This window comes from Heptranchias perlo, chromosome 5 (genome assembly GCF_035084215.1).
Source record: "Heptranchias perlo isolate sHepPer1 chromosome 5, sHepPer1.hap1, whole genome shotgun sequence".
Classification (NCBI taxonomy): Eukaryota; Metazoa; Chordata; class Chondrichthyes; order Hexanchiformes; family Hexanchidae; genus Heptranchias; species Heptranchias perlo.
The window spans coordinates 80414858-80441787 of record NC_090329.1 but is presented as its reverse complement, the minus strand read 5'-3'; the positions used below and the strand labels follow the sequence as shown (position 1 = coordinate 80441787).

Genomic DNA, 26930 nt, shown 5'->3' with positions numbered 1-26930 from the left:
ACAATTAAGATTATGACCCTGAAATTCCACAGAGGTTCTGCCTGTTTCCCGTTGACACTCCACGAAAGTCCAGTAGAACCCCGGTGGAATCTCAGGACCTACATTTGATTAAAATATGTTCACAAAGTGAAACTATACTCGAGTTGGATAGTAGACATCAAATGTGGACAGAATCGTGTTCAGCTATAATGCCCCCGGGAACAAATAAGACTGCAAACACTCACTGCCTAGGCTCATGTAGAAAGGTCAATTGGGCATATGTCAGTGTGTGGCCCCAGCAGGATTTAACTCCACCAGGAGAGAAGGAGAATATTAGGAAAAAAATACCCTTCCTCAATTAAAAAAGTCAATTCTTTGTTGTTATATTATTACATTACCACTTAACTGTTTCTGTACTCTGACATTGGAATCCAAAATCATTATCCTTCCCAACTTTAGAAATGATTGCCCTCAACGGAACAAAACAATACAAGTCCAACTGTGGATTTTAGGCTCATAATACACCTAGCCCTTGAAGCAAAAATGTCCAAGCTGGCTGCATTTGGCCCACGGGCACCTCTTGGACATCACTGCCATTCAGTACAAGAATCAACTCCAACTATAACAAAGAAAGCATTGCACATAACTTTCCTCTATGATTTTATACATGTTATAAGGCACAGCTTCTTTTACTTTCTTTAAACAAACTGGTAAAATTAAAATGACTTGCCACAATATAAACAGAATACCACCAATGTGATATACTTGAATGAATGAGCCCAACTGGACATAACATATAATTAATAAAATTATCTTATTGGGTTAACTTAATTAAATCAGATTACACTTGAGGAATGTGGTATATATCACACAAGGTAATATTTATTACCATCTATTACAAGCACACTTTGAATTTATATAGCACCTTTAGCATAGAAAGACTTCCCAAGGTGCTTCATAGAAGCATGAAGAAAAATAGACACTAACCCAAAGTGCATATTTGGTGGGATGGACAAAACCTTGGTCCAAAAGATGGATTTTATGGAGGCACGTAAAGGAGGAACGAGATGAAGAGGCACAGGGGTTTAGAGAAGGAATTTCAGAGTATGGAGACTATGCAGCGGAGCTACGGTCACCAATGGTGGGTGGATGCGAAGGAAGAAGTACAAGATGCCAGAGTCAGAGGAAGGAGTGTTTGGTGGGGGGGGGGGGGGGGAGAGGGGGCGCGGAGGGGGTTGTAGGGCTGGAGGAGGTTACAAAGATAAAGAGGGGCGAGGCCACAGAGGGATTTATACATAAGAATGAGAATTTTAAATTTGAGGCATTGGGGACCAGGAACCAATGTAGGTCAGTGAGGACAGCGGTAATGGGTGAATGAGACTTGCTGCGGGATAAGACACAGGCAGCAAAAGTTTTGAAAGAGATGAAGTGTATGGATGACAGAGGATTGAAATCTGGCCATGAGAGCACTGGAATAATCTAGTCTCCAGGCGACAAAGGCAGATGGGCTAATGCAGGAGTGAAGACGGGAGATATTAGAGGTGGAAGTAGCAGGTCTTTGTGATGGAAAGGATAAATGTTGCAAATTCAGCTCGGGGTTCAATGGGTCACCAAAATTGCAAACTGGTTCTGCCTCAGTCAGGGGTTGGGTAGGGGGATGGAGCCACTGGTTAGGGTACAGAGTTTGCGATGGGGGCTGAGGACAACTGCTTGAGTTTTTCCAATTGCTAATTCTAAGGATCCGGCAAGAAACAGCTCATCCAAGACTGGATATCAGACAAGTAGTCTGACAGCACAGAGGCAATGAAGAAGTCAAGAGAGACAATGGAGTAGTCGAGTTGCATGTCATCAGCATACATGTGTTGGCTATCCCCCTGTTTGTGGATAATGTTGCCAAAGAATAGCAGGTGGATGAGGATCAGGAGGGGGCCAAGGATGAATACTTGGTGGACTCCAGAAGTGTCAGTAAAGGGATGGAAAAAGAAGCCAATGCTAGAGATATTCTGGCTACGATCAGATAGGTAATAGTGGAACAGATTGCGTCCACCATTTTTATCACTGGTGACCACATATGAATATTATTAGAAGTATAAAATAAGAGCAGAAAATGCTGGAAATACACAGCCATATTAGTCAGTGTAAGAAAGAAAAAAGAGAGATTATGACATTTCAGGCATGTATTCTTCAACAGAACTGATAGCATAAGTTTAGCTTGACACTTTATGAAAGATGTGAAGGCCTTAGAGAGGGTGCAGAAGAGATTTACTAGAATGATTCCAGGGATGAGGGACTTTAGTTACATGGATAGACTGGAGAAGCTGGGGTTGTTCTCCTTGGAACAGAGAAGGTTAAGAGGAGATTTGATAGAGGTATTCAAAATCGTGAAAGGTCCAGACAAAGTTGAGAGAGGGAAACTGTTCCCATTGACGGAAGGGTCAAGAACCAGAGGGCATAGATTTAAGGTGATTGGCAAAAGAACCAAAGATGACATGAGGAAAAACATTTTTACACAGCGAGTGGTTAGGATCTGGAATGCACTGACAGAGGGGGTAGTGAAGGCAGATTCAATCATGGCTTTCAAAGAGGAACTGGATAAGTACTTGAAAGGGAAAAAATTTGTAGGGCTACGGGGATAGGACTGGGGAGTGGGACTGGCTGGATTGCTCTTGCATAGAGCTGGCACGGACTCGATGGGCTGAATGGCCTCCTTCCATGCTGTAATCTTTCTACGATTCTATACACCCTCTCTGAAGTATTGTGCACTGTACCGGTCACCGCACAAAGGATATTATTGACCTTAAAATGTTTCAGTGTGCTTTGACAACCAAGATGATACCAGTGGGTAGATTTTCTCTTTACTGTGCCTGGTCAACACCCTGTTTTCAGGCACATTGAAGAGGAAATGGGGGCAGAGACCCATTGCATCAGGTCTCTGCTTCCAATATACTGCCCGGGTTTGTGCCAGGAGGCAACTGGCCTGAGCCAGGAATACATGACAGACTCTTTCCCGCACAAGCCCTGCGCACCTCCGGCATGCTGCCAAGTACCCAATGGGGCCAGAGCAAAATCAACCCTCAGTCTTTGCAATTATGAAAGATGTTTCAAATGGCCTAAAGATATTTTCAAAACAAAGGATGGAGACTGAAGTGAAGCAAGTTAAATTTTCACACTGAGAAAAGATTTAAAAACTCACAATGTAGTTTAAAAATGAGGGGAAAATAGAGAATTCAGGCAAAACTATTTCACACAAAGATAATAGGCACATGGAGTACATTGGAAGATAATTGAACCAAAAATTATAATTGGGTTCAATAGACAACTGATTATCTTCTGGAGAAAGAGAGGATGAAAGAAAGGATGAAAGGCAAGGAGATTGGGCCAAGACTAACTAAAAGGGGCAGATTTTTAGGTCAAATATCATTTTCTTGTTCCTAACTTTCCTATGTTCTAACCACCAACTCAAACAACTTAGTTTAAAAATAGGTGGCATCTGTAAAAAGTTAAAAATATAGTGAGCAAACTTAAAAAAAAACATTCTGTATTTTTAAATTGCCAGAGCACTTTAGTTGCAATAGTTTTCATGTTAAATAACTAACATTTTAAATGTGGAATTTCACATTTATTTCCACTGATCTCAAACAGCAGTTATTTGCACAGTAAAGCATCAGATTAGATCAGTGGGTAGCATTCTCCCCTTTGAGTCAAAGGTTGTGGGTTTGAGCCCTACTACAGGACTTGAGCATATAATCAATGTAGTATTGAGCAAGTGCTGTCTTTTGGGTGAGATGCTAAACCAAGATGCCATCTGCCTGTTCACCATGGAACTATATGAAAAAACAGGGAGCTCTCCCTGTTTCCTGGCTAACATTTCTCCCTTAATCAATACCAGCAAAAACAGATTAATTTGCGGGACTTCGCTGTGCGCAAGTTACCAACCATATTTATCTCATAACAACAATGACTCAGCTAGGCGTGAAGCACTTTAGGATGTGATAAGACATTATTGCCCTGAATTTGCACGGGACTCTCCCGATCTCCCAACATAATGTCAGCGGAAACCCTGGTTAGAACGGTATAAATGACAGTCTAGCTGCTTATTCTGTTTCTCCCAAGGTTCTACCGCTCTCCCGCCAGAAAACCCCCCCACAGAAACTCCAGGCCTGGATAAATGCAAGTTTCTTCTTTAAGATGACAATTTAGCAGGATAAACTTCTTTACTGTCACAAAAAGCACATCTTGCGTGCTATATAAATTCAAGTTCTTTCCTTTCTTTCACTGATTTAACATTATATATTTGTAAAGGTTCAAATATAGGTAACAGGTATCGATTTGTGTTAAAGTAACAGCAATTGTCATCTCTGCCAAAAAAAAATCAATTTGAATGTTATTCACTAGCACAATTCACTGTCTTTGATCAAAAAACACATCTGCTGATGATTACTCACCTTTAGTTGTTACAGCAGTCACTATTCATTGAATAAAGTTATGTGGTCATATGCTATCGGTAACAACCAAGCTAGAAAACATGTCATAAGAAGTTACTACAGAATCATTTAACGTTCTCTTAAAGCAGCAGGAAAAAGTATCCCTGACACAGCCGAAGTGTTCTTTTGATCATAAAATGAGGCAGTTACAGGATAAGGACGATAAGTTACACTTTAGGCCCCCTTTTCCTTATGACAAAGACAAGAGAATACAGTCTGCACAACTTACGATGCAAAATATTATTTTTTACTCAGAGGATTGTGGAAATCTGGAACTCTCTCCCACAAAAGGCTGAGGATGCTGGGTCAATTGAAATTTTGAAGATTGAGATTAATATATTTTTGTTAGGCAAGTGTATGAAGGGATATGGATCAAAGACGGGTTTAAGGAGTTGAGGTAGAGATCAGCTATGATCTGATTGAATGGTAGAACAGGCTTGAGGAGCTGAATGGCCTACTCCTGTTCCTGTTCCAACAAATCCTTTTCTTTCCTGTGAGATAAACGTTGTTTTGACTTAAATAATGAAGCTTTTGGGAAAAACACAGCAATTTGCCGACAGAATTGGATGAGAGAGAAAATATATTGCAATATTCTGCATTCTTGCCTGATTAGAATCAGTACTGCTTCTATTTTAGTTAAATGTCTGTACTGATTGAGGGTTATCTACAAAGCAGCAATGTTCTTAGATTCATAGACCTTTTCTGTCAATAACTTTAGTATAATATGCTGGAAAATGTTAACTTATATAATTTTCAGTTTATTTTAAAACAAGGGCACCACCAAGTGTTGTCTTTCTTACATTACAGGAGTTAAATCAGGCATCCCTCATTTTTGGAATATTCAGTCATAAAGTCTGTAACACTATAATTGTAGGGTGTCGAAACATTCTGGATTTCAGATGTCATGAAGTCAACTAACCATGAAAACAACCACAAAATATAAATAGAAAAAAATACAAACATTTCTTTATTTAAGACATGAACTAGAATAATACCAACAATTGCACATTTAATTGAACAATATTACAAATACACACCATAATAAGCTGAGAGGTCTTGAACTGAATTACATCTGCAAACTGTGACTGAGTCAAGAAGTTAAATTCTGAATGGGATGCACAGTATAATTTTTGCAAACACTATATTTTGTGTGTTTGATGACAAGCACATCTACCATTTCTTTTTATCCACATTTTCATATATTTACTACCTTCAATTTGCCGCAATGTTGCATTTTAGCACCTTTTCAAATTACATTTGTGTTCTGATAAATGCTTCACTAATTTGCCACAAAACAGTCCAAAACTGCCTTTTATCACATAGACCATTACTGAAAATCCTATCAACCTGTCTAGATATTTTCTTGTACCTATCCCTTCTTAAGATGTGGTGCAGTTACACACCAAGTACTTCCAACAAAAAACATTTCACCCTTCGTCCTGCCCTGAGACAGAAACGTAGTGTATTCAAAAATACAGTGTTAGGCACCCTGTGAAAACAAATGGAATGGAGAATGCTCCAAAACATTAGCAACATCTCATATACTGTAGTGTACCAACATTGTCCAGCAAAACACTAGGCTGGAATGAAACAGCCATACACAATCTCAATGTAAAAATACATTGTAAATGATAAATAAGAGAAACCCAGGAATTAACTTTCGGATTAATACAATCTTGGGGTTCTGATAACTGTATAAAAAAAAGTTTATTCACTTTCAATGTTACTACAAACTTCATGTTTCCACCATGTAATACGCATTCAGACCATCCAGCATAGTGGCATTATTTCATTGGGTGATATTCTTGCAACTCTTACCAAACAGAAACATGAAGTGCCAGCAACATTTGCATGTTTAAGGTTTAAAGAAGAGAGTTTAGTTTTTCATACAGTAATCAGCTATAGTAATTTCATACCTATATGAGAAAAAACTAACCAAAAATTCTGGAATAGAGTTTAGTATTCCTAATCATGAAAAATATTTTAACTTTTGCTTCATAGGTCTCTTAACTTAAGTTCATTAATAATGTTTTCACAAAGCCTCTTAAAGCTTTAAAGCTTCATTAATTAACAATAGTTCAACAAGTTTATTCAGTGAGTAGCTATGCCATAGGAATCATGAAGGTCCCAGTTCAATACCCAAGATTGTGTTGCGTTAGCCGAGCTTGGTTAAGTTGGTGGTAGAGTGCTACAATTGGTTTCTGCAGACCTAAGACAGGGAGGGGAAAATTAATTTGAGTTCCCACTCCTGACTGCAATCTATGCTATCTGATGGCACTTGCTGGAGTGCACAAGTGTAGATGTTGGGTGAGGTCAGGATTAGATTCACCAGTAATGCACCCTATGGTCAAATAGCTTGCTGAAACCCATGGGTTATTTGCAGTTTAATATTCTGTTAAACTAGCACATACCAGAATTTCAACCCCTTATTTTCAAGGCCATTTGGGCAAGGCACTAAAGGCATTCAGTATTGGTGAAGCAGCACCCCAATTAGGTATTAATGCCTTGAGAGAAGGGGAGCGGAGAAAAATGTCAAGGAGGGGAAGAAAATGTTTTGCATTGTCTATCATTGGTCAAAATTTCTGGAGAAAGTGATTTTCAGAAAGCAGCAGGTGGATACTTTGTTCTTCATTTCTGAGTTCTTCCAAGAACAAAGCATAGGGAACAATATTAATACACAAACCGATTGTTACATAGAATTACATAGAATGCACAGCACAGAAACAGGCCATTCAGCCCAACTGGTCCATGCCAGTGTTTATGCTCAACATAAGCCTCCTTCCACTTTTCTTCATCTAATCCTATCACCATAACCTTCTATTCCTTTCTCCCTCTTGTGCTTATCCAGCTTCCCCATAAATGTATCAATGCGATTCACCTCAACTACACCTTGTGGCAGTGAGTTCCACATTCTAACCACTCCCTGGGTAAAGAAGTTGCTCCTGAATTCCCTATTGGATTTATTAGTGACTATCTTATATTTATGGCTTCTAGTTTTGGTCTCCCCCACAAGTGAAAACATCTTATCTACATTTACCTTATCTAATCCTTTCATAATCTTAAAGACCTCTATGAGGTCATCCCTGAGCCTTCTCTTTTCTAGAGAAAAGAGTCCCAGCCTGTTCAATCTTTCCTGATAGGTATAACCTCTCAGTTCCGGTATCATCCTTGTAAATCTTTTTTGCACCTTATCCAGTGCCTCTATATCCCTTTTATAATATGAAGACCAGAACTGCGCACAGTACTCCAAGTGTGGTGTAACCAAGGTTCTATACAAGTTTAACATAATTTCTCTGCTTTTCAGTTCTATCTCTCTAGAAATGAACCCCAGTTATTTATTTGCCTTTTTATGGTCTTATTAATCTGCATTACTACTTTTAGTGATTTCTGTACCTGTACCCCTAGATCCCATTGCTCCTCTATCCCATTTAGACTCTTATTTTTCAAGAAGTATGTGGCTTCCTTATTCTTTCTACCAAAATGCATCACCTCGCACTTATCTATATTTAAATTAATTTGCTAATTTACTGCCGTTTACCTGGATATTTTCATAATAAATGTTTAAATTGTTTAAGAAACAAGGAATCTTTAGATCTTACTTACATAAATCGGGAAAAAAATGCAATTTGAGAACCTGAATACCTTTATCACACCATCTGTGATTTGAGTAAAATATATTTTTACAACTTTAGTGCATGATAGCTTTGAATAAAAAATACTATTTTTTTTTAAAACAATCAGAATTTGCTTTGGAAGCTCTGTTTTACATTTGGATTTGAAACTGTCTGTGTGAAGTGGAGACCAATGCCAAAGGCGGCAAGGCAGCTCAAACCACAAGAAATCCACTAACCTGATTTAACTTTTCCATGTTAAAAAAAATATATTCCATAATTAGCACTTGCACTTTTAAAAGGGAGGAGTTGTCAAATTGAGCGATATGTCGAGAACTCTCTCCTATATAAATACAACAGCATGCATCATTTTGGAAGCACTGCTCCAGTTGACACTCCACAATTCAGAGGATAATCCATTGGGGAACCTACATTGACTGTGGATGCAAATTATGCTGGTATGTTTGACCTTACATTGATAATCAATCATGTTAGCATACAACAAGGACTCATTCTACTCATAGTGATTCTCTCTATTTTCTTCACTCTTTTCTATCAAATTTTGTCATCCTCTTTAGTTGTAGCTTGCAAACTTTAAAAATCGGTCTGCCACAGTATTACTGAGCAAAACACTTGCGTCAGAAACTGGTAATTAATTACAAAAGCTTCTCAGGTATGTTGAAAATCATTATTGTTTCGAATTATATCATACAGTGTAAAACAAATCTTAAACCTAGCAATAATCTTAACTTGATGGCGTTTACTACCAATTCTACTCACTTAAAAAAAAATCATATTTTTCTGCCAATGTTTCTAATACATTTCTAATGATGCTTTACAGATTTGAATATCAAACATGGATTCAAAACAAATCTGTGCTCTTCTGCTGTTACTATCTGTGACTTTGGTCTATGGAACAGGATTTAATAGATATGCCTATATGCGCAAAAATGTAAAAAGCCAAGGAGGTAAGTTTAAAGATCTCATCTGAAATTTCTGCAGCATCTTATGTTAAATTATATGAAACTTAAGACAGACAAGGTTAGTCAAGTAAACTTGAACAGTTTTTTTAAAAATTTGTGTTTCCCACATCCAGTTTTTATTTTTGGTCCCTTAACTCACAATGCTACTCCTCTGTCAAGTGGGGAAGCAAACAAATTTATCCTTTGTACTGGTCAGTTCTGGGAGCATCAGGTTGATTTGCCCTGCCATGTTTCTCAGAAGCACCTCATGTCATCGTCAGATAGTTCCAGTGAGATCAGGAAATAAAAAATTGTGGAATTGCAGACAAGAAACTGCACCTGCCTTTGTAGCACAGAGTGCCAGCACATGAATGCACTCCTGCACTATACCTATATCTGGACCGTATATTATTTAAAAATCAACATGGCATGTACTTATGTCTGTGAGTACTTTGTATTCTTTAAGAATATATTAGGCAAGCATTCCTGCAATGTTAGAAGGTGTAGTGCATTGTGTGTTAGCAATGTAAATGCATGCGTGCAAAGAAAGTATAAAGCACTTAGACAAGTTACATAAATAATATACTTCTGAATCTTAACATCGATGAAACACAGGTATTTAACTAATTTAGAGTATTTTCTGATGAAATTGAATTTGGTATTTAAAAATTTACAAAGAATGTGTGCAATTGCTTAACAAGTTAGTTAAAGAAAATACAGAAAGATGTAAAAAGGGGTTAATTACACATAAGGGCTCAGCTTGTATAGTGTATAGTATATAGAATTTTAATTGAGGAGTGGGAAGAACCTGTATAAGATGTGCAAAATCAATCCTGCGCATATTGCAAAAGTTACAAGGACAATAGTTACCCACATTCACTAATTATATTGGTATATCACTAGTAGAAGTCAATTTAAAACTTGGTTTGCAAAAAAGCTCTTCAATAGTCTGTAACATGGAACTAGACAAGTTTCATGCTGCTAAAGAGGCTGATATATTCCTGCCGCCCAATAGCATTCCCTGAATGAGCATCTGTTGTTGACTTGACAACGTATAGAGGGCAGAAATATCACATAGGAAGGACGAATAAAGGCATTCACTTATTAAAGGGCAGCTTTACAATGTTTCCTGGGAAAGTATATTTCTGGAGATGCTCACATTTAACCTTTGTGAAATATCTCTCCAATTCTCAAGTGAAAGTTGTCAGTCCTCACTTATGCATTCATATTTATACTAGAATTAGTAAAGGATTGAAATGAAGGGAAAGAATTTTGGACTTTTAGTGAAGTTTACTTTTGTAGAGTAAGCACGCTGTGTTCACTTAAAATTTGTATTGTCAAATATTACCAAACAAACTCTTAGACCTAAATTTTAACCGCAGGAACAGGTGGGTTGGGAGCGGGTTGGAAGGTGAAAATTGTAAAAAAACTAAAACCCAACCCCAAACCGCCTCCAACCCGCCCACTTCTGGTTTTAATGGAGGCAGGTCGAGGAGTGGGCGACCAACCTTCTCTTAGGAGGCGTGTCGGTCAGTGAAAGCTTTCAAGGAGGCTGCGGGCCTCCATTTTTACAGCTTTTTAATTTTTAAATCCTGGGGGCCGGGATTCCGGGCCTTCTGCTTCATGCCACGTAAGAGGAGGCGAGAAGGCCTGAAGCTGCAGGTGAGTGCCTTTATTGCACTGCTTGTGGGCCCGAAGGAGCAGGAGTGCTTCCCTCAGGCCCAACAAGCTTACCTGCAGTGACCCTCAACCACCCCCCCACCTCCATGATCTCCGACCCTCCCCCCCCACCCCCACGATCTCCAACCCCATGAACTTCGATCCTCCCAGATGAATCCTGACCCCCCCGATGACCGAACCTGATGACCAACCCCCAATAACTCCTGACCTACCCCACCTCCCCCAACCGATGACTCCCGACCCCCATCTAAGACTTACCTGCTCGCATCAGATTCCTGGCTCTTCTCCCGTCCAACTTACAGCCAGCTTGTCAATCTGGCTGGCCTGTCGGGCTGGAAACCGACAAAAAAAAGATGTCCTTACGTGAAATTGGATGGACGTCCAGGAAACCCATACTTCCGGGTTTCCAGGTAGAAAATCCTGCCGCCCCCATCCCGCCCTCTTCCTGGCTCAGGTTAAAATTTATCCCTTGGTGTCAGCCTTGGCTCAGTGACAACAATCTAGCCTCTTGGTCAGACGATTGTGGATTCAGGCTTCACTCCAAGCCTTGAGTGCATAATCTAGGCTGACACTTCAGTGCAGTACTGAGGGAGTGCTGCATTGTCAGAGAAAGGTTACAGCATGGAAAGAGGCCATTCAGCCCATCAAGTCCGCGCTGGCTCTGTGCAAGAGCAATCCAGCTAGTCCCACTCCCCTAACCTATCCCCGTAGCCCTGCAATTTTTTTCCTTTCACAAAAGGAAATGCAGCCTAACCATGGCTAACAAAAGAAATTAAGGATAGTATTAGATCCAAAGAGGAGTCATATAAAGTTGTCAGAAAAAGTAGCAAGCCTGAGGATTGGGAACAGTTTAAAATTCAGCAAAAAAGGACCAAGAGATTGATTAAGAGGGGAAAAATAGAGTGTGAGAGTAAACTTGCAAGGAACATAGAAGTGGACTGTAAAAGCTTCTACAAGCATGTAAAAAGAAAAAGATTAGTGGAGACAAATGTAGGTCCCTTACAGTCAGAAACGGGAGAATTTATAATGGGGAAGAAGGAAATGGCGGAGCAATTAAACAAATACTTTGGTTCTGTCTTCACGGAAGAGGACACAAATAACCTCCCAGAAATGCTAGGGAACCAAGGGACTAGTGAGAAGGAGGAATTAAAGGAAATTAGTATTCGTAAAAAAATAGTGCTGGAGAAATTAATGGGACTAAAAGCCGATAAATCCCCAGGACCTGACAATCTGCATCCCAGAGTATGAAAAGAGGTAGCCATGGAAATAGTGGATGCATTAGTTGTCATCTTCCAAAATTCTATAGATTATGGAATGTTCCTGCAGATTGGAGGGTGGCAAATGTAACCCCACTATTTAAAAGAGGAGGGAGAGAGAAAACAGGGAACTACAGACCGGTTAGCCTAACATCAGTGGTAGAGAAAATGCTAGAGTCTATTATAAAGGATGTGATAACAGGACACTTAGAATGGGATGAGACAAAGTCAACATGGATTTATGAAAGGGAAATCATGTTTGACAAACCTACTGGAGTTTTTTGAGAATGTAACTGGTAGAATAGATAAGGGAGAACCAGTGGATGTGGTTTATTTGGATTTTCAGAAGGCCTTTGGTAAAGTTCCACATAAGAGGTTAGTGCGCAAAATTAAAGCACATGGGATTGGGGGTAATATACTGGCATGGATTGAAAATTGGCTAACAGACAGGAAACAGAGAGTAGGAATAAATGGGTCTTTTTCGGGGTGGCAGGCAGTGACTAGTGGGGTACCGCAGGGATCGGTGCTTGGGCCCCAGCTATTCACAATATATATCAATGATTTGGATGAGGGAACCAGTTTGCTGATGACACAAAACTAGGTGGGATCATGAGTTGTGAGGAGGATGCAAAGAGGCTTCATGGCGATTTAGACAAGATGAGTGAGTGGGCAAATACATGGCAGATGCAGTATAATGTGGATAAATGTGAAGTTATCCACTTTGGAAGGAAAAACAGAAAGGCAGAGTATTATTTAAATTGTGATAGATTGGGGAATGTTGATGTACAAAGGGACCTGGGTGTCCTTGTTCACCAGTCACTGAAAGCAAACATGCAGCTGCAGCAAGCAGTTAGGAAGGCAAATGGTATGTTGGCCTTCATTGCAAGAGGATTTGAGTACAGGAGCAGGGATGTCTTACTGCAGTCATACAGGGCCTTGGTGAGACCACACGTGGAAATTGTGTGCAGTTTTGGTCTCCTTACCTAAGAAAGGATATACTTGCCATAGACGGAGTGCAGCGAAGGTTCACCAGACTTATCCCTGGGATGGCAGGACTGTCCTATGAGGGGAGATTCAGTCAACTCGGCCTGTATTTACTCGAGTTGAGAAGAATGAGAGGGGATCTCATTAAAACATATAAAATTCTGACAGAGCTATACAGACTGGATGCGGGGAGGATGCTGGGGGGTCCAGAACGAGGGGTCACAGTCTCAGGATACGGGGTAGGACTTTTAGGACTGAGATGAGGAGAAATTTCTTCACTGAGGGTGGTGAACCTGTGGAATTCTCTACCACAGAAGGCTGTGAACGCCAAGTCATTGAATATATTTAAGAAGGAGCTAGATAGATTCTACACACAAAAGGCATCAAGGGGTATGGGGAGAGCACGGGAATGTGGCATTGAGATAGAGGATCAGCCATGATCATATTGAATGGTGGAGCAGGCTCGAAGGGCCGAATGGCCTACTCCTATTTTCTATGTTTCTATGTTTAAGTACTTATCCAGTTCCCTTTTGAAGGCCATGATTGAATCTGCCTCCACCACCCCCTCGGGCAGTGCATTCCAGATCCTAACCACTCGTTGTGTAAAAAAGTTTTTCCTCATGTCACCTTTGTTTCTTCTGCCAATCACCTTAAATCTATGCAATCTTTTGGATGAGACGTTATCCTCTCTGCCCTCTCAGTTGAACATAAAAGATTACATGGCACTATTTGAAGAAGAGAAGTGGGATTCTCCTGGTATTTTGGCCAATATTTATCCCTCAACCAACACCACTGAAACAGATTATCTGGTCATTTATCTCATTGCTGTTTATGGGACCTTGCTGTGTACAAACTGAATGCTGCATTTCCTTACATTACAAGTACTTCATTGGTAGTGAAGTATTTTAGGGTGTCCTGAGGTCATGAAAGGCATTATTTAAATGCAAGTTTGTTCTTCTTTCTAGTGTGTTTGTATGCCATTGTCTTCTCCACTATTTTAAAGAATGCAGAAACCAGCTTATTTTAGTTTGCACACTAATGTTCAAAGAATTGATTTTCAAGACAATAATGTCAGAGACAAACTAGCATAATGTAGAGTGCAACTGAGATAAACTGCATATTCTGCCTAAATGTGACAGGAATTTACAACAAAATGTTCAAACTTCAATTAATTGAAATCAACCATGAGTAAGAATAGCTGACATAAGTCAGCTCATAATATAATTATCGAATATGAATAGGACTGTTAACAGTTGGAGCAAATAGTTGCCTACACTTAGGTGCCTCTTCAGGCAAAGAACTGGTACAAATGCAATAGGCTGTGCTGTAAACTTCTACAGTTCCTGTTTAGTATTATTATAGATATGAACACCTCGAATTTAAAATTCTCATCCTTGTGTTCAAATCCTGCCACGGCCTCGCCCTTCCCTATCTCTGTAACCTCCTCTAATTCTACAACCCTCTGAGATCGCTGCACTCCTCCAATTCTGGCCTCTTGCGCATCGCCAATTTCCATCGCTCCACCACTGGTGGCTGTGCCTTCAGCTGCCTAGGCCCCAAGCTCTGGAATTCCCTCCCTAAACCTCTCTGCCTCTCTACCTCTCTCTCCTCCTTTAAGATGCTCTTTAAAACCTACCTCTTTGACCAAGCACCTGTCATAATATCTGGTTATGTTGCTTGGTGTCAAATTTTGTCTGAAAATGCTCCTATGAAGAGCCTTTGAACGTTTTACTATGTTAAAGGCGCTATATAAATGCAAGCTGTTGTTGAATCTTTATAGGTTAGGGGTGTCCTAGCCTTTTGTTTTCATGGGCCATGTAGGCAAGCACCATTGAATATTAAGAGGCCACCAGGTAAAGTTTAAATGCATGTTTCCATTAATTTGTAGATATCTCAAGTTGCTGATACTAATAGTTAATGGCGTTCTGATTTAGAACTTATCCACCAATAAGGCAACAGCACTAAGAACGGCCTTCCACACAAAATCAATCCAGATGAAAAAGTCCATTCACCCTCTATTAGCTCATCCATACAGAAAGACCCACATTGCCTCACCATAGCGTTCAATTATTTCTTTAAAGGTTCCTGGGTTTTTGCCTCTAGTACTTTACTCAGAGGTCATTCCATATGTTGATCAACCTTTGAGTGAAGAAGAACTTGTAGTTTGAACTTGTGTCCCCTTGTCCTACGCTAATGGTTCAGTTTGAAGTATTTTTTATGATAGTGTTAACGAGCTTCTGTATCTCTATAGGATCATCTCTTAATCAGCTCCTTTCAAGGCTGAAAAGGCCAAGTTTCTCCAGGATTTCTTCAGACCTTAGTCCTAAACGCTAGCAATCAGACCTGTGGCTCCTCTCTGTGTCACCTCTAGAATGTGTCCTTTGCATCTCAGTGACCAGAAGTAGGCACATTATTCAGGTTGTAGTCTGACTATAGCACTATATAGTTTAACCTCTACTCTACTGTTTGTCTATATAATAGAATCATAAAATATTATAGCATAGGAGGCCATTCAGTTCATTGCACCTGTGCTGTCTCTGAAATAGTTATCCATTCAGCTCTCAATATCCTTTTAATTTATTTCTTTATCAAATATTTATACATGTCTCTTTTAAAAGCTATTATCAATCCTGCTTCCACCACTGTTTCTGGGAGGGCATTCATGTCCAAAGAAGCTTGTGCATAAAAACAATTCTTTGAACTTCTCCCTTCATTCTTTTAACCTCTAATGATCATCTCACTGACCAGTGGAAATACTTTTTCTGATTTATCTCAACAAAGCCCCTCATAATTTTGAACATCTCTTTCAGATCTCCATTTAATCTTTTCTTTCTAATGAAAAGAGTCCCAGTTTCTCTCGGCTCTTTTCCCTGGTATCATTTTAGCAATTTTTACTACCCACTCTCCATGTCCTTGACATACTTCCTATATATTTTCACATCGTTCACCTGACGAAGGAGGTAGCCTCCGAAAGCTTGTGAATTTAAAATAAAATTGCTGGGCTATAACTTGGTGTTGTAAAATTGTTTACAATACTTCCTATAGTAAGACATCCAAAACTGGACAATATTCTAACTTCAGCCTAACCAATGAGTTGTATAGTTTTAACATTCCCTTTTTGTTTTTATATTCTGTCTCTTTAAGGATCCCATTTTTTAAAAAAAAGCAAATTTGTATATCTGAACCCCTAGGTTTCTCTGCTCCTCTATTCCATTTAAAGTTTTACCATTTTGTGTATTTGTCCTCTCCTTATTCTTTTTCCCAAAATGTATCACCTCACATTTCTTTGCATTACATTTTATCTGACATTTATCTATCCAATCTCTAACCTGTCTCTGTTCTCCTTAAGTTGCTTCATAGTTAATCACACTCTCTATTTCTGTGTTGACTATAAACCATGATACTGTGTCCCTTATAGCCAAAACCAGATCATTTACATATATATATTTTGAGGAGAGCAAGGATCCCAACATTGACCCCTTGGAGAACTATTTACATCCCTTCAATCCTGTGCGCACAAAAATACTACAGCCCACTGCCAGTCACTGGGTAGCCCCCTCCCCTCCCCAATCCGCTTTTTACTGCCAGAAACTTAACTGGACCAGCCATATAAATACTGTGGCTGAGAGAGCAGGTCAGAGGCTGGGTATTCTGCAGCGAGTGACTCACCTCCTGACTCCCCAAAACCTTTCCACCATCTACAAGGCACAAGTCAGGAGTGTGATGGAATATTCTCCACTTGCCTGGATGAGTGCAGCTCCAACAACACTCAAGAAGCTCGACACCATCCAGGACAAAGCAGCCCGCTTGATTGGCATCCCATCCACCACCCTAAACATTCACTCCCTTCACCACCGGCGCACAGTGGCTTCAGTGTGTACCATCCACAGGATGCACTGCAGCAACTCGCCAAGGATTCTTCAACAGCACCTCCCAAACCCGCGACCTCTACCACCTAGAAGGACAAGAGCAGCAGGCACATCGGAACAACACCACCTGCATGTTCCCCTCCAAGTCACACACCATCCCGACTTGGAAATATATCGCCGTTCCTTCATTGTCGCTGGGTCAAAATCCTGGAACTCCCTTCCTAACAGCACTGTGGGAGAACCTTCACCACACGGACTGCAGCGGTTCAAGAAGGCGGCTCACCACCACCTTCTCAAGGACAATTGGGGATGGGCAATAAATGCTGGCCTCACCAGCGACGCCCATGAACGAATAAAAAAAAATGTCCGGCTCACCAATCTGTGAAGCTGCAGAATCTCCCATCCCCCGGTTCAGCAAGCTGTGTGTTAGCACTCATTAAATGCCGGGCAGCTTGCTAAGTGTATTCTAATGAAGCTCGAAACTGAAAATGGTTGGAGCCTCGTGCTGAATTCATCAGGCAGATGCCACAGACTCGCCACTGACTTCGCACCCATTTTGGGACAAAAGTTCAAAATCGTCCATTTTGTTTCTGAATTATCAAATATCTTCTCTGCAAATGGGCACACTCATCTTTTACTAGAGTTTGCATGATGAATTAGTTAATATTAAAAGAAAAAGAAATCAACCATAGATTATCATATGAGACAGAAATACTTTTTATTTAGGCAGCATCTCAAGAACTGAATCAGGGAGAACTGAAAATAGGGATTTCAACTGGTTTTAAAATCTTTTTTGTTTTTCAACCAAAAAGAGAGGATATTTAAACTCTGACCTTAATTATAGCTTTAAGTGAGTCAAAAACTTTGAAATGACCTCTATGTAACTGTATCAAAAACATCACTGCAGAACTTGATAACCAATTGCCACACTTGTAGCAAACTTCTGCCTGCCAAATTATTCCGTTTGTAATATATTTTGGGTTAAATCATGCTGCACTTGAATAGGAAGTTTTTATTGAACTTATGCCAACTTAACTGAAAACACTAAAGGGGCTGCAAATGCTCCAACCACCAGAGCCAAATTGAGTTGGAATTTGTATGGCAATGCGAGATCAGCAAATTTAAATATTTTTCTGGCACTTCTGTCAAGTAGCACGTGAAGTGCTAGATGGTATTTGGAGGCCAGGATTTTGTCCGTCAGCAGCTTGTGCAGAGCTGGTAACTTCCCATAGAGTGCTGGCACTATTTTCAGCAATGAAAAAGGAGGCCTTAGCGCAGAGATCAAGGGATAAGAGGAAAAAGCGGGAACAGGGTACTGAGTTAGACGATCAGCCATGATCATTTTGAATGGCGGAGCAAGTCCAAAGGGCCGAATGGCCTACTCTTGCTCCTATTTTCTATGTTTCTAGAACAAAACCCAAGCTGGGTAGCAAAAATATATATTTTTTAACTGACCGACTGTTCAGCAATTTTTTTTTGATGTTTTAATGAAGCTTGCACAGTCTTGACACAGACTCCCTGCTGCTCAGCCACAATGGAGCTCACTGAACCTACTGAGTGCATTGTAGGCCTCTAGGTGCCATCCTTGGCTCAGTGGTAGCACGCTCACCTCTGAGTCAGAAAGGTCATGGGTTCAAACCCCACTCCAGAGACTTGAGCAATTTATCTCGGCTGATAATTCAGTACTGAAGGGGTGCTGCATTGTCGGAGGTGCTGTCCTTCAGATAAGGTTAAATCGAGGTCCATCTGCCCTCATAGGTGGACATAAAAGAATCCCATGGCACTATGTGAATTCGAGCAAGGGTGCACTCTCGGTGTCCTGACCAATAATTATTCCTCAACCAACACACCACCAACAAAAACAGTTTAATTGGTCATTTATCTCATTGTTGTTTGTGGGACCTTGCTGTGTGTGATTTGGCTGCCGCATTTCCCTACATTAGAAAATTGACTACACTTCAAAAATAATTCATTGTCAATTAAGCACTATATAAATTTCTTTCATGCCTTCATGCACAATAATATGTGGCACCTGCCATCGCATTATCAACCCAGGGGGTCATAAGTTCATGGACTGCTCAAAAATTAGAATCTGGTAAAATAGCTTGCAGGACGTGCATATCAGGAATTCAGATGCGGAGGCCAGTATGACCTATTAAAACGCGGGCCACTAATTGTTGCTCCAACCTCCACATTTGAATTTCCAACCAGTGTTCCAGGAGCGCAAAGCTCTGTGCTGAGAGCACATCGTAAAATTTATGCCACATTCTATTCTATGTACTAAGGTGATGCTGCCTGAACTTTGTTACTTCAACTTTTTTTTCCTATGAAAAGCGATCAGGATTGAGAACCCTGAGTTATTTTCTCCTCCTTAACTGAGGAGTACGAAGTCAACTGTAGTGCCCCTGCCACTGCCCAACTTAATAATAGCTAACTCAGCACAGACTGCAAATTGAACGTGGATCCTTTATGATTTGCATAGCTCACCTACTCACAAGGTACAATTATTGAATCATCGGAGAAGCCTTATTATAACTTTTTTGAGATATTATTCTGAGGATACCTCTTCTTGTCTCACCTGAATATAATCTACCTAACAGTTATTCTACTAACTAAAGCAAAGTTGAGATTGCCACTTATTATTTTGCTGAACATGTTCCACCCAGAAGCTTGACAGTTCAATCCCTTACAGAACTTGAGCACAAATCAATGCTGAAATTTCAGCATAGTTGGGAGTGCTGCATTGTCGTAGGTGCCGTTTTTCAAATGAGACATTAAACCGAGTTCCTGTTTGCCTATTCAGGCAGATATGAAAAGATCCCATAGCACTTTGTGAAGAAGAGCAGGGAGTTATCCCTATGTCTTGGCCAATATTCATTCTCAACCAACACCACCAAGAACAGATTAACCGGTCAGTCATTGCATTGCTGTTTGTGGGACCTCGCTATGTGCTAATTGGCTACCGCATTTCCCTACAACAGTAACTAGACTTCAAAAGTAATTCATTGACTGTGAAGCACTTTGGGACATCCAGGGAAATGAAAGGTGCTCTGTAAATGCAATTTCTTTAATTGTTTAGAGAAGTCACTGAGTTATGCAAAACGCTGCACTTCTTTACTGTTTACTTTTATTGTCTTTCTAAGAAACGACTTCCTGTTGTCCTTCCCAAAACAGATTATAATATAAAAGGATATGATTCTCAGAACTCTGAAGATGATGGGCAAGATGACGGGCAAGATGACAATGATGAAAGTACAGGTGAGCAACTTGCAAGTTTTGTACATATGAAGAACTTATCCATCAAAAACCTCTTGAGGTAGTAAGACAAATTTGGAAGCTAAAATCAATGTTCTCAATAAGATATCTTCACTGAATTGGGGTAGTTTTCAACTTGCCACCCAGGTGTAAAACTGGCCATCCTTTATAGAAACTGCCTCATTTTCATTTCTAAATGAATTATTTTGCAGTAAAAATAATTTATAGCACTATAGCACTTCTCTGAATTGTACACCCAAAAAATCAGGGGCTATTATTAGATTATTTGATGAAACACATAACAAAATATCATAATCTAAACTACACTTAACTTTTTAATTATAGGTTTCAGAGGAGTACCTGGACCACGAGGCCCACCAGGACCTCCAGGAAAAACAGGCATTGGGATGCCAGGAGCCCCTGGCAAGCCTGGAATGCCAGGAGCACCAGGATTGTCAGCTATGGGAAAACCAGGCATGACAGGAGCACCAGGAAAGTCGGGCAAAACAGGAGCTCCAGGAGAAAAAGGTGACAGAGGACCTCAAGGGATGCCAGGACCTAGAGGCAGTTCAGGAGCCCCAGGATACCCTGGGCCAGCAGGGTTGACTTCTGTTGGTAAACCAGGTTCTCAAGGGCCACAAGGTCCTGCAGGGGCACCAGGTCCGACTGGAGAAAAGGGAATGCCAGGGCATTTAGGCCTTCCTGGAGCAAAGGGGGCAAAGGGAATGGGAATTCCAGGGCGTCCTGGTAGCAGAGGTGCAACAGGGCCACAAGGGCCACAAGGACCAGCTGGGACAGTTGGATTTGGAAGTCCCGGTGCTACTGGCCGTCCTGGTGTGCCAGGTGAGAAAGGGGAAATGGGCCCACCAGGCCAACCAGGGTATCCAGGTGCACCAGGCCAAAAAGGACCACCAGGAAATCCTGGTCTCCCTGGAAGTGGAAAGACTGGAGCTCAAGGTGCACCAGGTGCACCAGGAGTCCCTGGATCTAAGGGTTCTCCCGGTTCACAAGGTTTACCAGGTGCACCTGGAATACCTGGTTTTGGAAAATCAGGTTTACCAGGACTCAAAGGAGAGCCTGGTTCTATAGGCCCCACTGGTTACCCGGGAGAAAAAGGAGAGGCAGGATCAGCTGGGTCACCCGGATCTCCTGGACCTATTGGGCCATCAGGTCTACCAGGATCACTAGGTCCAAGAGGCTCGCCAGGTGCAACTGGTGCACCAGGAGAAAAAGGTCAAACAGGACCTTTCGGTCAGCGTGGATATCCAGGAGCAAAAGGTCAACCAGGACCTGGTGGTGCCCCAGGAAAATCAGGATCTCCAGGACAGCCAGGTGCACCAGGCCAAGAAGGACAACGAGGATCAACTGGTCAAAAAGGTAGTACAGGACCTGCTGGTTCACCTGGTAAATCAGGAAGCCCTGGTGCTCCAGGTCTTCGTGGACCACCAGGGTATCCTGGTGACACAGGATCAATGGGAGCTGCAGGATCCCCTGGTTCAAGAGGTTCACCTGGCCCTCAAGGTGCCCCAGGGTTTCCTGGAGAAAAAGGAGATACAGGACCTCGTGGCCCACCAGGTCCTCCTGGAAATTACTATGGGAAAATGGCAAGCGGCCAAACTGGTGCACCTGGACTAGAAGGACCACCAGGCCCTCCAGGCCAACCAGGGCTTCCTGGCCCACCAGGCCCACCAGCAGAAATGTTTATGTCCCCAGGCAAATATGATTATAATGGCTACATCAAATCAGGAGAGTCTTCAGCTGGATTACTAAGTCCATATCCAGCTTTTACAGCCATTCTTTCCAGTTCATATTTTCCAGCTGGGCAACCAATTGCATTTGACAAATTACTGACCAATTCAAATAACAACTATGATCCATCAACTGGGATTTTCACATGTGAAATATCTGGCATTTATCAATTTACTTATCATATTCAAGTCAAGGGAGCAAATGTTTGGGTTGGATTATACAAAAACGATGAGTCTGTGATGTACTCATATGATGACTATACAGAAGGTTATGTTGATCAGGTCTCAGGAAGTGCTACATTATATCTACACGAAAATGACCAAATCTATGTGCAATTACCTACAGAAGAATCTAATGGTTTATATTCTTCTGATCTCATGCACTCATCATTCTCAGGGTTTCTAATTGCCCATTCATGATATGCATCAGTTTGAAAATATGGAGTTGTGAGTTGATGATCTATGTTCTATTCTGAATGACGAGCAACACAATTTAGTTAACAGAACAAATTCAAAAAAAGATAAACGACAACTATCTAACAGAAGGGTAGCTATTGTTACATTAAGAAACATAGAGTTTTGACCGCAAACTGCTGTGTTGTAGTCATCTCCTAAATGTCATTTGCTTGAAACAAAATCCTTCAGGTTTACGATATCCACCCAGATGACAAAGATGCAAGTTGGTCTTCTGATAAAATATTTTCCAGAAATAATTGGCTGGATTTTTACACAATGTTAACCTTAGATTTTCTTTTTAAAAAGGTCTGATGTCATACTGTCAATTTAAAATGTAGTTGTCCCTCTGCGTGACATCAGGATTTTTTAAGGTGCATTTTTGCAGAAAATATTAGTGCAGAACTGTATTTTGGTACTTGACATTTTACTGTTTCATTAAGCATTCACCATTAGCAACTAACCTTCTCAATCTGATTTAGCTAAGCCCAAGCTGGAAATCCTATCATTTTCAATGGTATTTTTGAAATTCAAGTATTTCAATGGTTGATCATTTCCCTTTATGTCTAGATCTGTCTATTACCATTACTTCCTGTATTTCAATAGTAAATGACATTACCTATTTCGCTATTCAATCTGTAAAAGGCATATTATTAATGCTAGATGAATCTAAGTGACATTGATAAGGAATGTATTCTCCAGAAATATACATGTGTCTAAAATGCAGACACATAAATTATACTGTAGCAAATCACAAAATATTTCTGTATGTAATTGATCTGTGACAAAGTGGATTTCTCACATCATGCAGTATTACAAGTGCATTTTTGTTACTATGCAGTTAAATAAATGCTGATTGTTACAAATTTCAAGTCTACACTAGATATTCTCACATGTTCAGCATTCCTAATCAAATTCATACGTTGACCTCATGTCCCCAATGACCTTTATTGCCAAATATCTAGCTCAATGATAACATGACCCGGGGGCCATAACAATAATACCCTTCATTGTGTGTATTGGATCCTGTGACCGTGTAAAATAAATCTGTGGTGACATTACATGTAATACATGAATTAAAAGAATATTGTTTTTACAGCACCACTACCCCCCCACCCCACCTTGGTATGGCAGCCATGGCAATTACATTGCCTGTATAGCTAGGCCTCCTACTGTGCTCAATAAATTAAAGCAACATTATCGGTGCAAACAACAACAACTTGCATTTATATACAGCCTTTGACATGGTAAAAACTTCCCAAGGCGCTTCACAGGACCACTGTCAGACAAAATATGACACCAAGACGCATAAAGAGACATTAGGACAGGTGACCAAAAGCTTGGTCAAAGAGGTAGGTTTTAAGGAGCAACTTAAAGTAGGAGAGAGAGGTAGAGAGGCACAGAGGTTTAGGGAGGGAATTCCAGAGTTCAGAGCCTAGGCAGCTGAAGGCACGGCCGCCAATGGTGCAGAGATGAAAATGGGGATGCACAAGAGGCCACAATTGGAGGAGTGCAAAAATCTTAAGAAGGTTGTAGGGCTGGAGGAGGTTACAAAGGTAGGGAGGTAAGAGACCATGGAGGGATTTGAACATGAGGATTAGAATTTTAAAATCGAGGCGTTGCCAGACCGGGGGCCAATGTAGGTCAGCGAGCACAGGGATGATGGGTGAAACCAAAACAGACTAAAAAGTAGTTATCTATAAATAAATATAGGCTAAGATATGGCAGAGCAGGTTTTGTGTCTGGACTGCAGTACGTGGGAGTTGTGGACAGTGAGAATTAGATGTCTCCACCTCGGATCTCTCCAGCTCAGAGTCATTGAGCTGGAGTGTGAGTTGGAGATACTCCAACGCATAAGGGAGGGGGAGGAGTATGCTCCAGGCCTCGGTCACACCTCATAGAGAGATACAGGATCAGAACAGAGTTGGTGCGACCGATAGTGTACAGAGTAAGGGGAACCCAGGTGAGGTAGAGAACGAGGATCCGCAGAAACTGATCCTATCCAACAGGTACAATGTACTTGCGACCTGTGAGGGTAAGGATCAAGACGGTTGGAAGCACAGCCAGAATGCTGACCATGGAATCTTGGAGCAGGTGGCTGTCCAAAGGGACAAGGAGGAGGAGAAGCGTGATGTGGTAGTTGTAGGGGATTCAATAATTAGGGGGACAGGTAGCATCCTTTGTAAGCAGGATCGAGAGTCCCACATGGTATGTTGCCAATCTGGTGCCAGGATGAGGGACATCTCGAACCGGCTTGAAAGGATATTGGAGAGGGAGGGGGAGGATCCTGACATTGTGGTCCATGTTGGGACCAACAACAAAGGCAAGAGGTCCTGTTGAGAGAGTACCAGGAGCTAGGAGCTAAATTAAAAAAACAGGACCTCAAGGGTTATAATCTCTGGATTATTACCCAAGCCACATGCAAATTGGCGCGGGATAAACAGATTAGGGAGGAGAACACATTGCTGAAGGAGTGGTGTGGGAAAGAGGGGTTCCAATTCATGGGACACTGGCACCAGTACTGGGTCAGGAAGGAAATGTTGGGACGGGTTCCACCTGAACTGGGCTGGGACAGGGATTTTAGCGGAAAGGATAAATAGAGTGGTCACAAGGACTTTAAACTAGTAAATCGGGGGGAGGGCTCAGGAGGAAAAGGTAGTATAAATAATCATTCTAAAACAAATGAAAAGGAAGCGAGTAGAATAATAGTCAGAAATTATGCTTTAAACACTACAAGTAAAGGGAAAACTAAAAGATGTAAAGTAATTAAATCAGGAGGGAGAAGTAAGAAATGTGTGAGAAAAACAACATTAGAGGAGGACAGGTTAGGATGTGTGGCCCAAAGTAAGCATTCTTTATACAAACGCACAGAGTATAAGGAACAAAGTGAATGAATTGAAGGCGCAAATTCAACTTGGAGGGTACGACATGGTAGCCATTATTGAGACATGGCTGCAAGACGGTCAGAACTGGGAACTGAATATACCAGTTATCTGATCTACGGGAAGGATAGGGAAACTGGTAGTGGGGGAGGAGTAGCTTTAGTGATTAAGGATGAAATTACTTCCATGATAAGAGAGGATATCAGGCAGTGGAGACTTTATGGGTAGAATTAAGAAATAGAAAAGGATTTAAGGCTCTTTTGGGAATTGTGTAAAGGCCCCTGGTAGCAGCTGTGAAGTAGCAGAACGTATAAATGCAGAGATTAGACAAGCATGTAGCAAAGGCAGAGTGGATTCAATGGGGGATTTTAAGTTTTTTAAAGATTGGGATAAGTAGACGAGCTCATGTCAGGAAGGTAACGAATTTCTTGAGTGTGTTCAGAGCAGCTTTCTGCAACAGTATGTCCTAGAACCAACAAGGGGGCAGGTCATATTAGATTTAATAATGAGTAATGAGCCAGATTTAGTTAACAGTCTAACGGTGCGTCAATATTTATCTAATAGTGATCATAATGTGATCGAGTTCAATGTTGTGTTTAAAAGGGAGAAGCCCGTATCAGCTACTAACATCTAAATTTAGGTAAGGCCGACTTCAACGGGATGAGACAGAGACTGTCCACAGTAATCTGGGCAAACCTGTTAATGGGTAAAACAGCAGAAGATCAGTGGGAGGTGTTCAAAAAAGAATTTAACCTGATACAGAACCAGTTTATACCCTTAAGAGGCAAGAGCTCTACTTGCCAAAAAAAAACAGCCATGGATGACAAAAGAGGTAAGGGACAACAAAAAAATAAAAGAAAAAGCATACAAAAATGCAAAAAATTAGAACAGATCCTGGCAACTGAGAGAGATACAACGAACAGCAAAGGGTGACAAAACAGTTAGTAAGAGCTACAGAAAGGGAGTGTGAAAAGAAACTTGCAAGGAATAAACAAAAAACAACACCATTTTTTTTTTACAATTAGGAAAAAGAGGGTGGTCAAGAGCAATGTGGGCCCCTTAAAAACTGATAATGGTGATATTGTAAATCAGAAAGAGCCAGCATGGATTTGTAAAGTGTAGGTCATGCCTGATGAACCTGATTGAATTTTTTGAAGAGACGACTAAAGTAGTGGACAGGGGAATGCCTATGGATGTTGTTTATATGGATTTCCAGAAGGCATTCGATAAAGTCCCTCATAAGAGACTGTTAGCTAAATTTGAAGCTCATGAAATTGAGGGCAAATTATTGACCTGGTTGGGAAACTGGCTGAGTGGCAGGAGACAGAGAGTAGGGATAATGGGCAGGTATTCAAATTGGCAGGATGTGACTAGTGGTGTCCCATAGGGATCGGCATTGGGGCCTCAACTATTCACTGTATTTATTAACGACTTAGATGACGGGATAAAGAGCCACATATCCACCTTTGCCAATGACACAAAGATAGGCAGAATTGTAAGCAGTGTAGATAGAAACATAAAATTACAGAGAGATATTAATAGATTAAGTGAATGGGCAAAACTGTGGCAAATGGATTTCAATGTAGGCAGGTGTGAGGTCATCCACTTTGAACCTAAAAAGGATAGATCAGAGTACTTTCTAAATGGTAAAAAGCTCAAACCATGGGAGGTCCAAAGAGACTTAGGGGTCCATTAACATAGTTCATTAGAATGTCATGGACAGGTACAGAAAATAATCAAAAAGGCTAATGGAATGCTGGCCTTTAT

The 26930-nt window shown here is 40.9% G+C and overlaps 2 protein-coding genes across 5 annotated transcripts in view; one reads left to right on the top strand and one right to left on the bottom strand.

Annotated features, from left to right (window-relative positions):
* The window catches only part of LOC137321547 (collagen alpha-2(IV) chain-like), a 112959-nt gene extending 90711 nt beyond the window's left edge, over positions 1-22248 (top strand). Inside the window, exons 11-12 of the mRNA XM_067983944.1 lie at positions 4550-4581; positions 20433-22248. Coding sequence (XP_067840045.1) covers positions 4550-4581; positions 20433-22248 — 1848 coding nt within the window. The remainder of the gene's footprint in view (positions 1-4549; positions 4582-20432) is intronic.
* nt5dc1 (5'-nucleotidase domain containing 1) overlaps positions 1-26930 on the bottom strand; it is a 568661-nt gene that overhangs the window by 400056 nt on the left and 141675 nt on the right. The window lies entirely within an intron of this gene.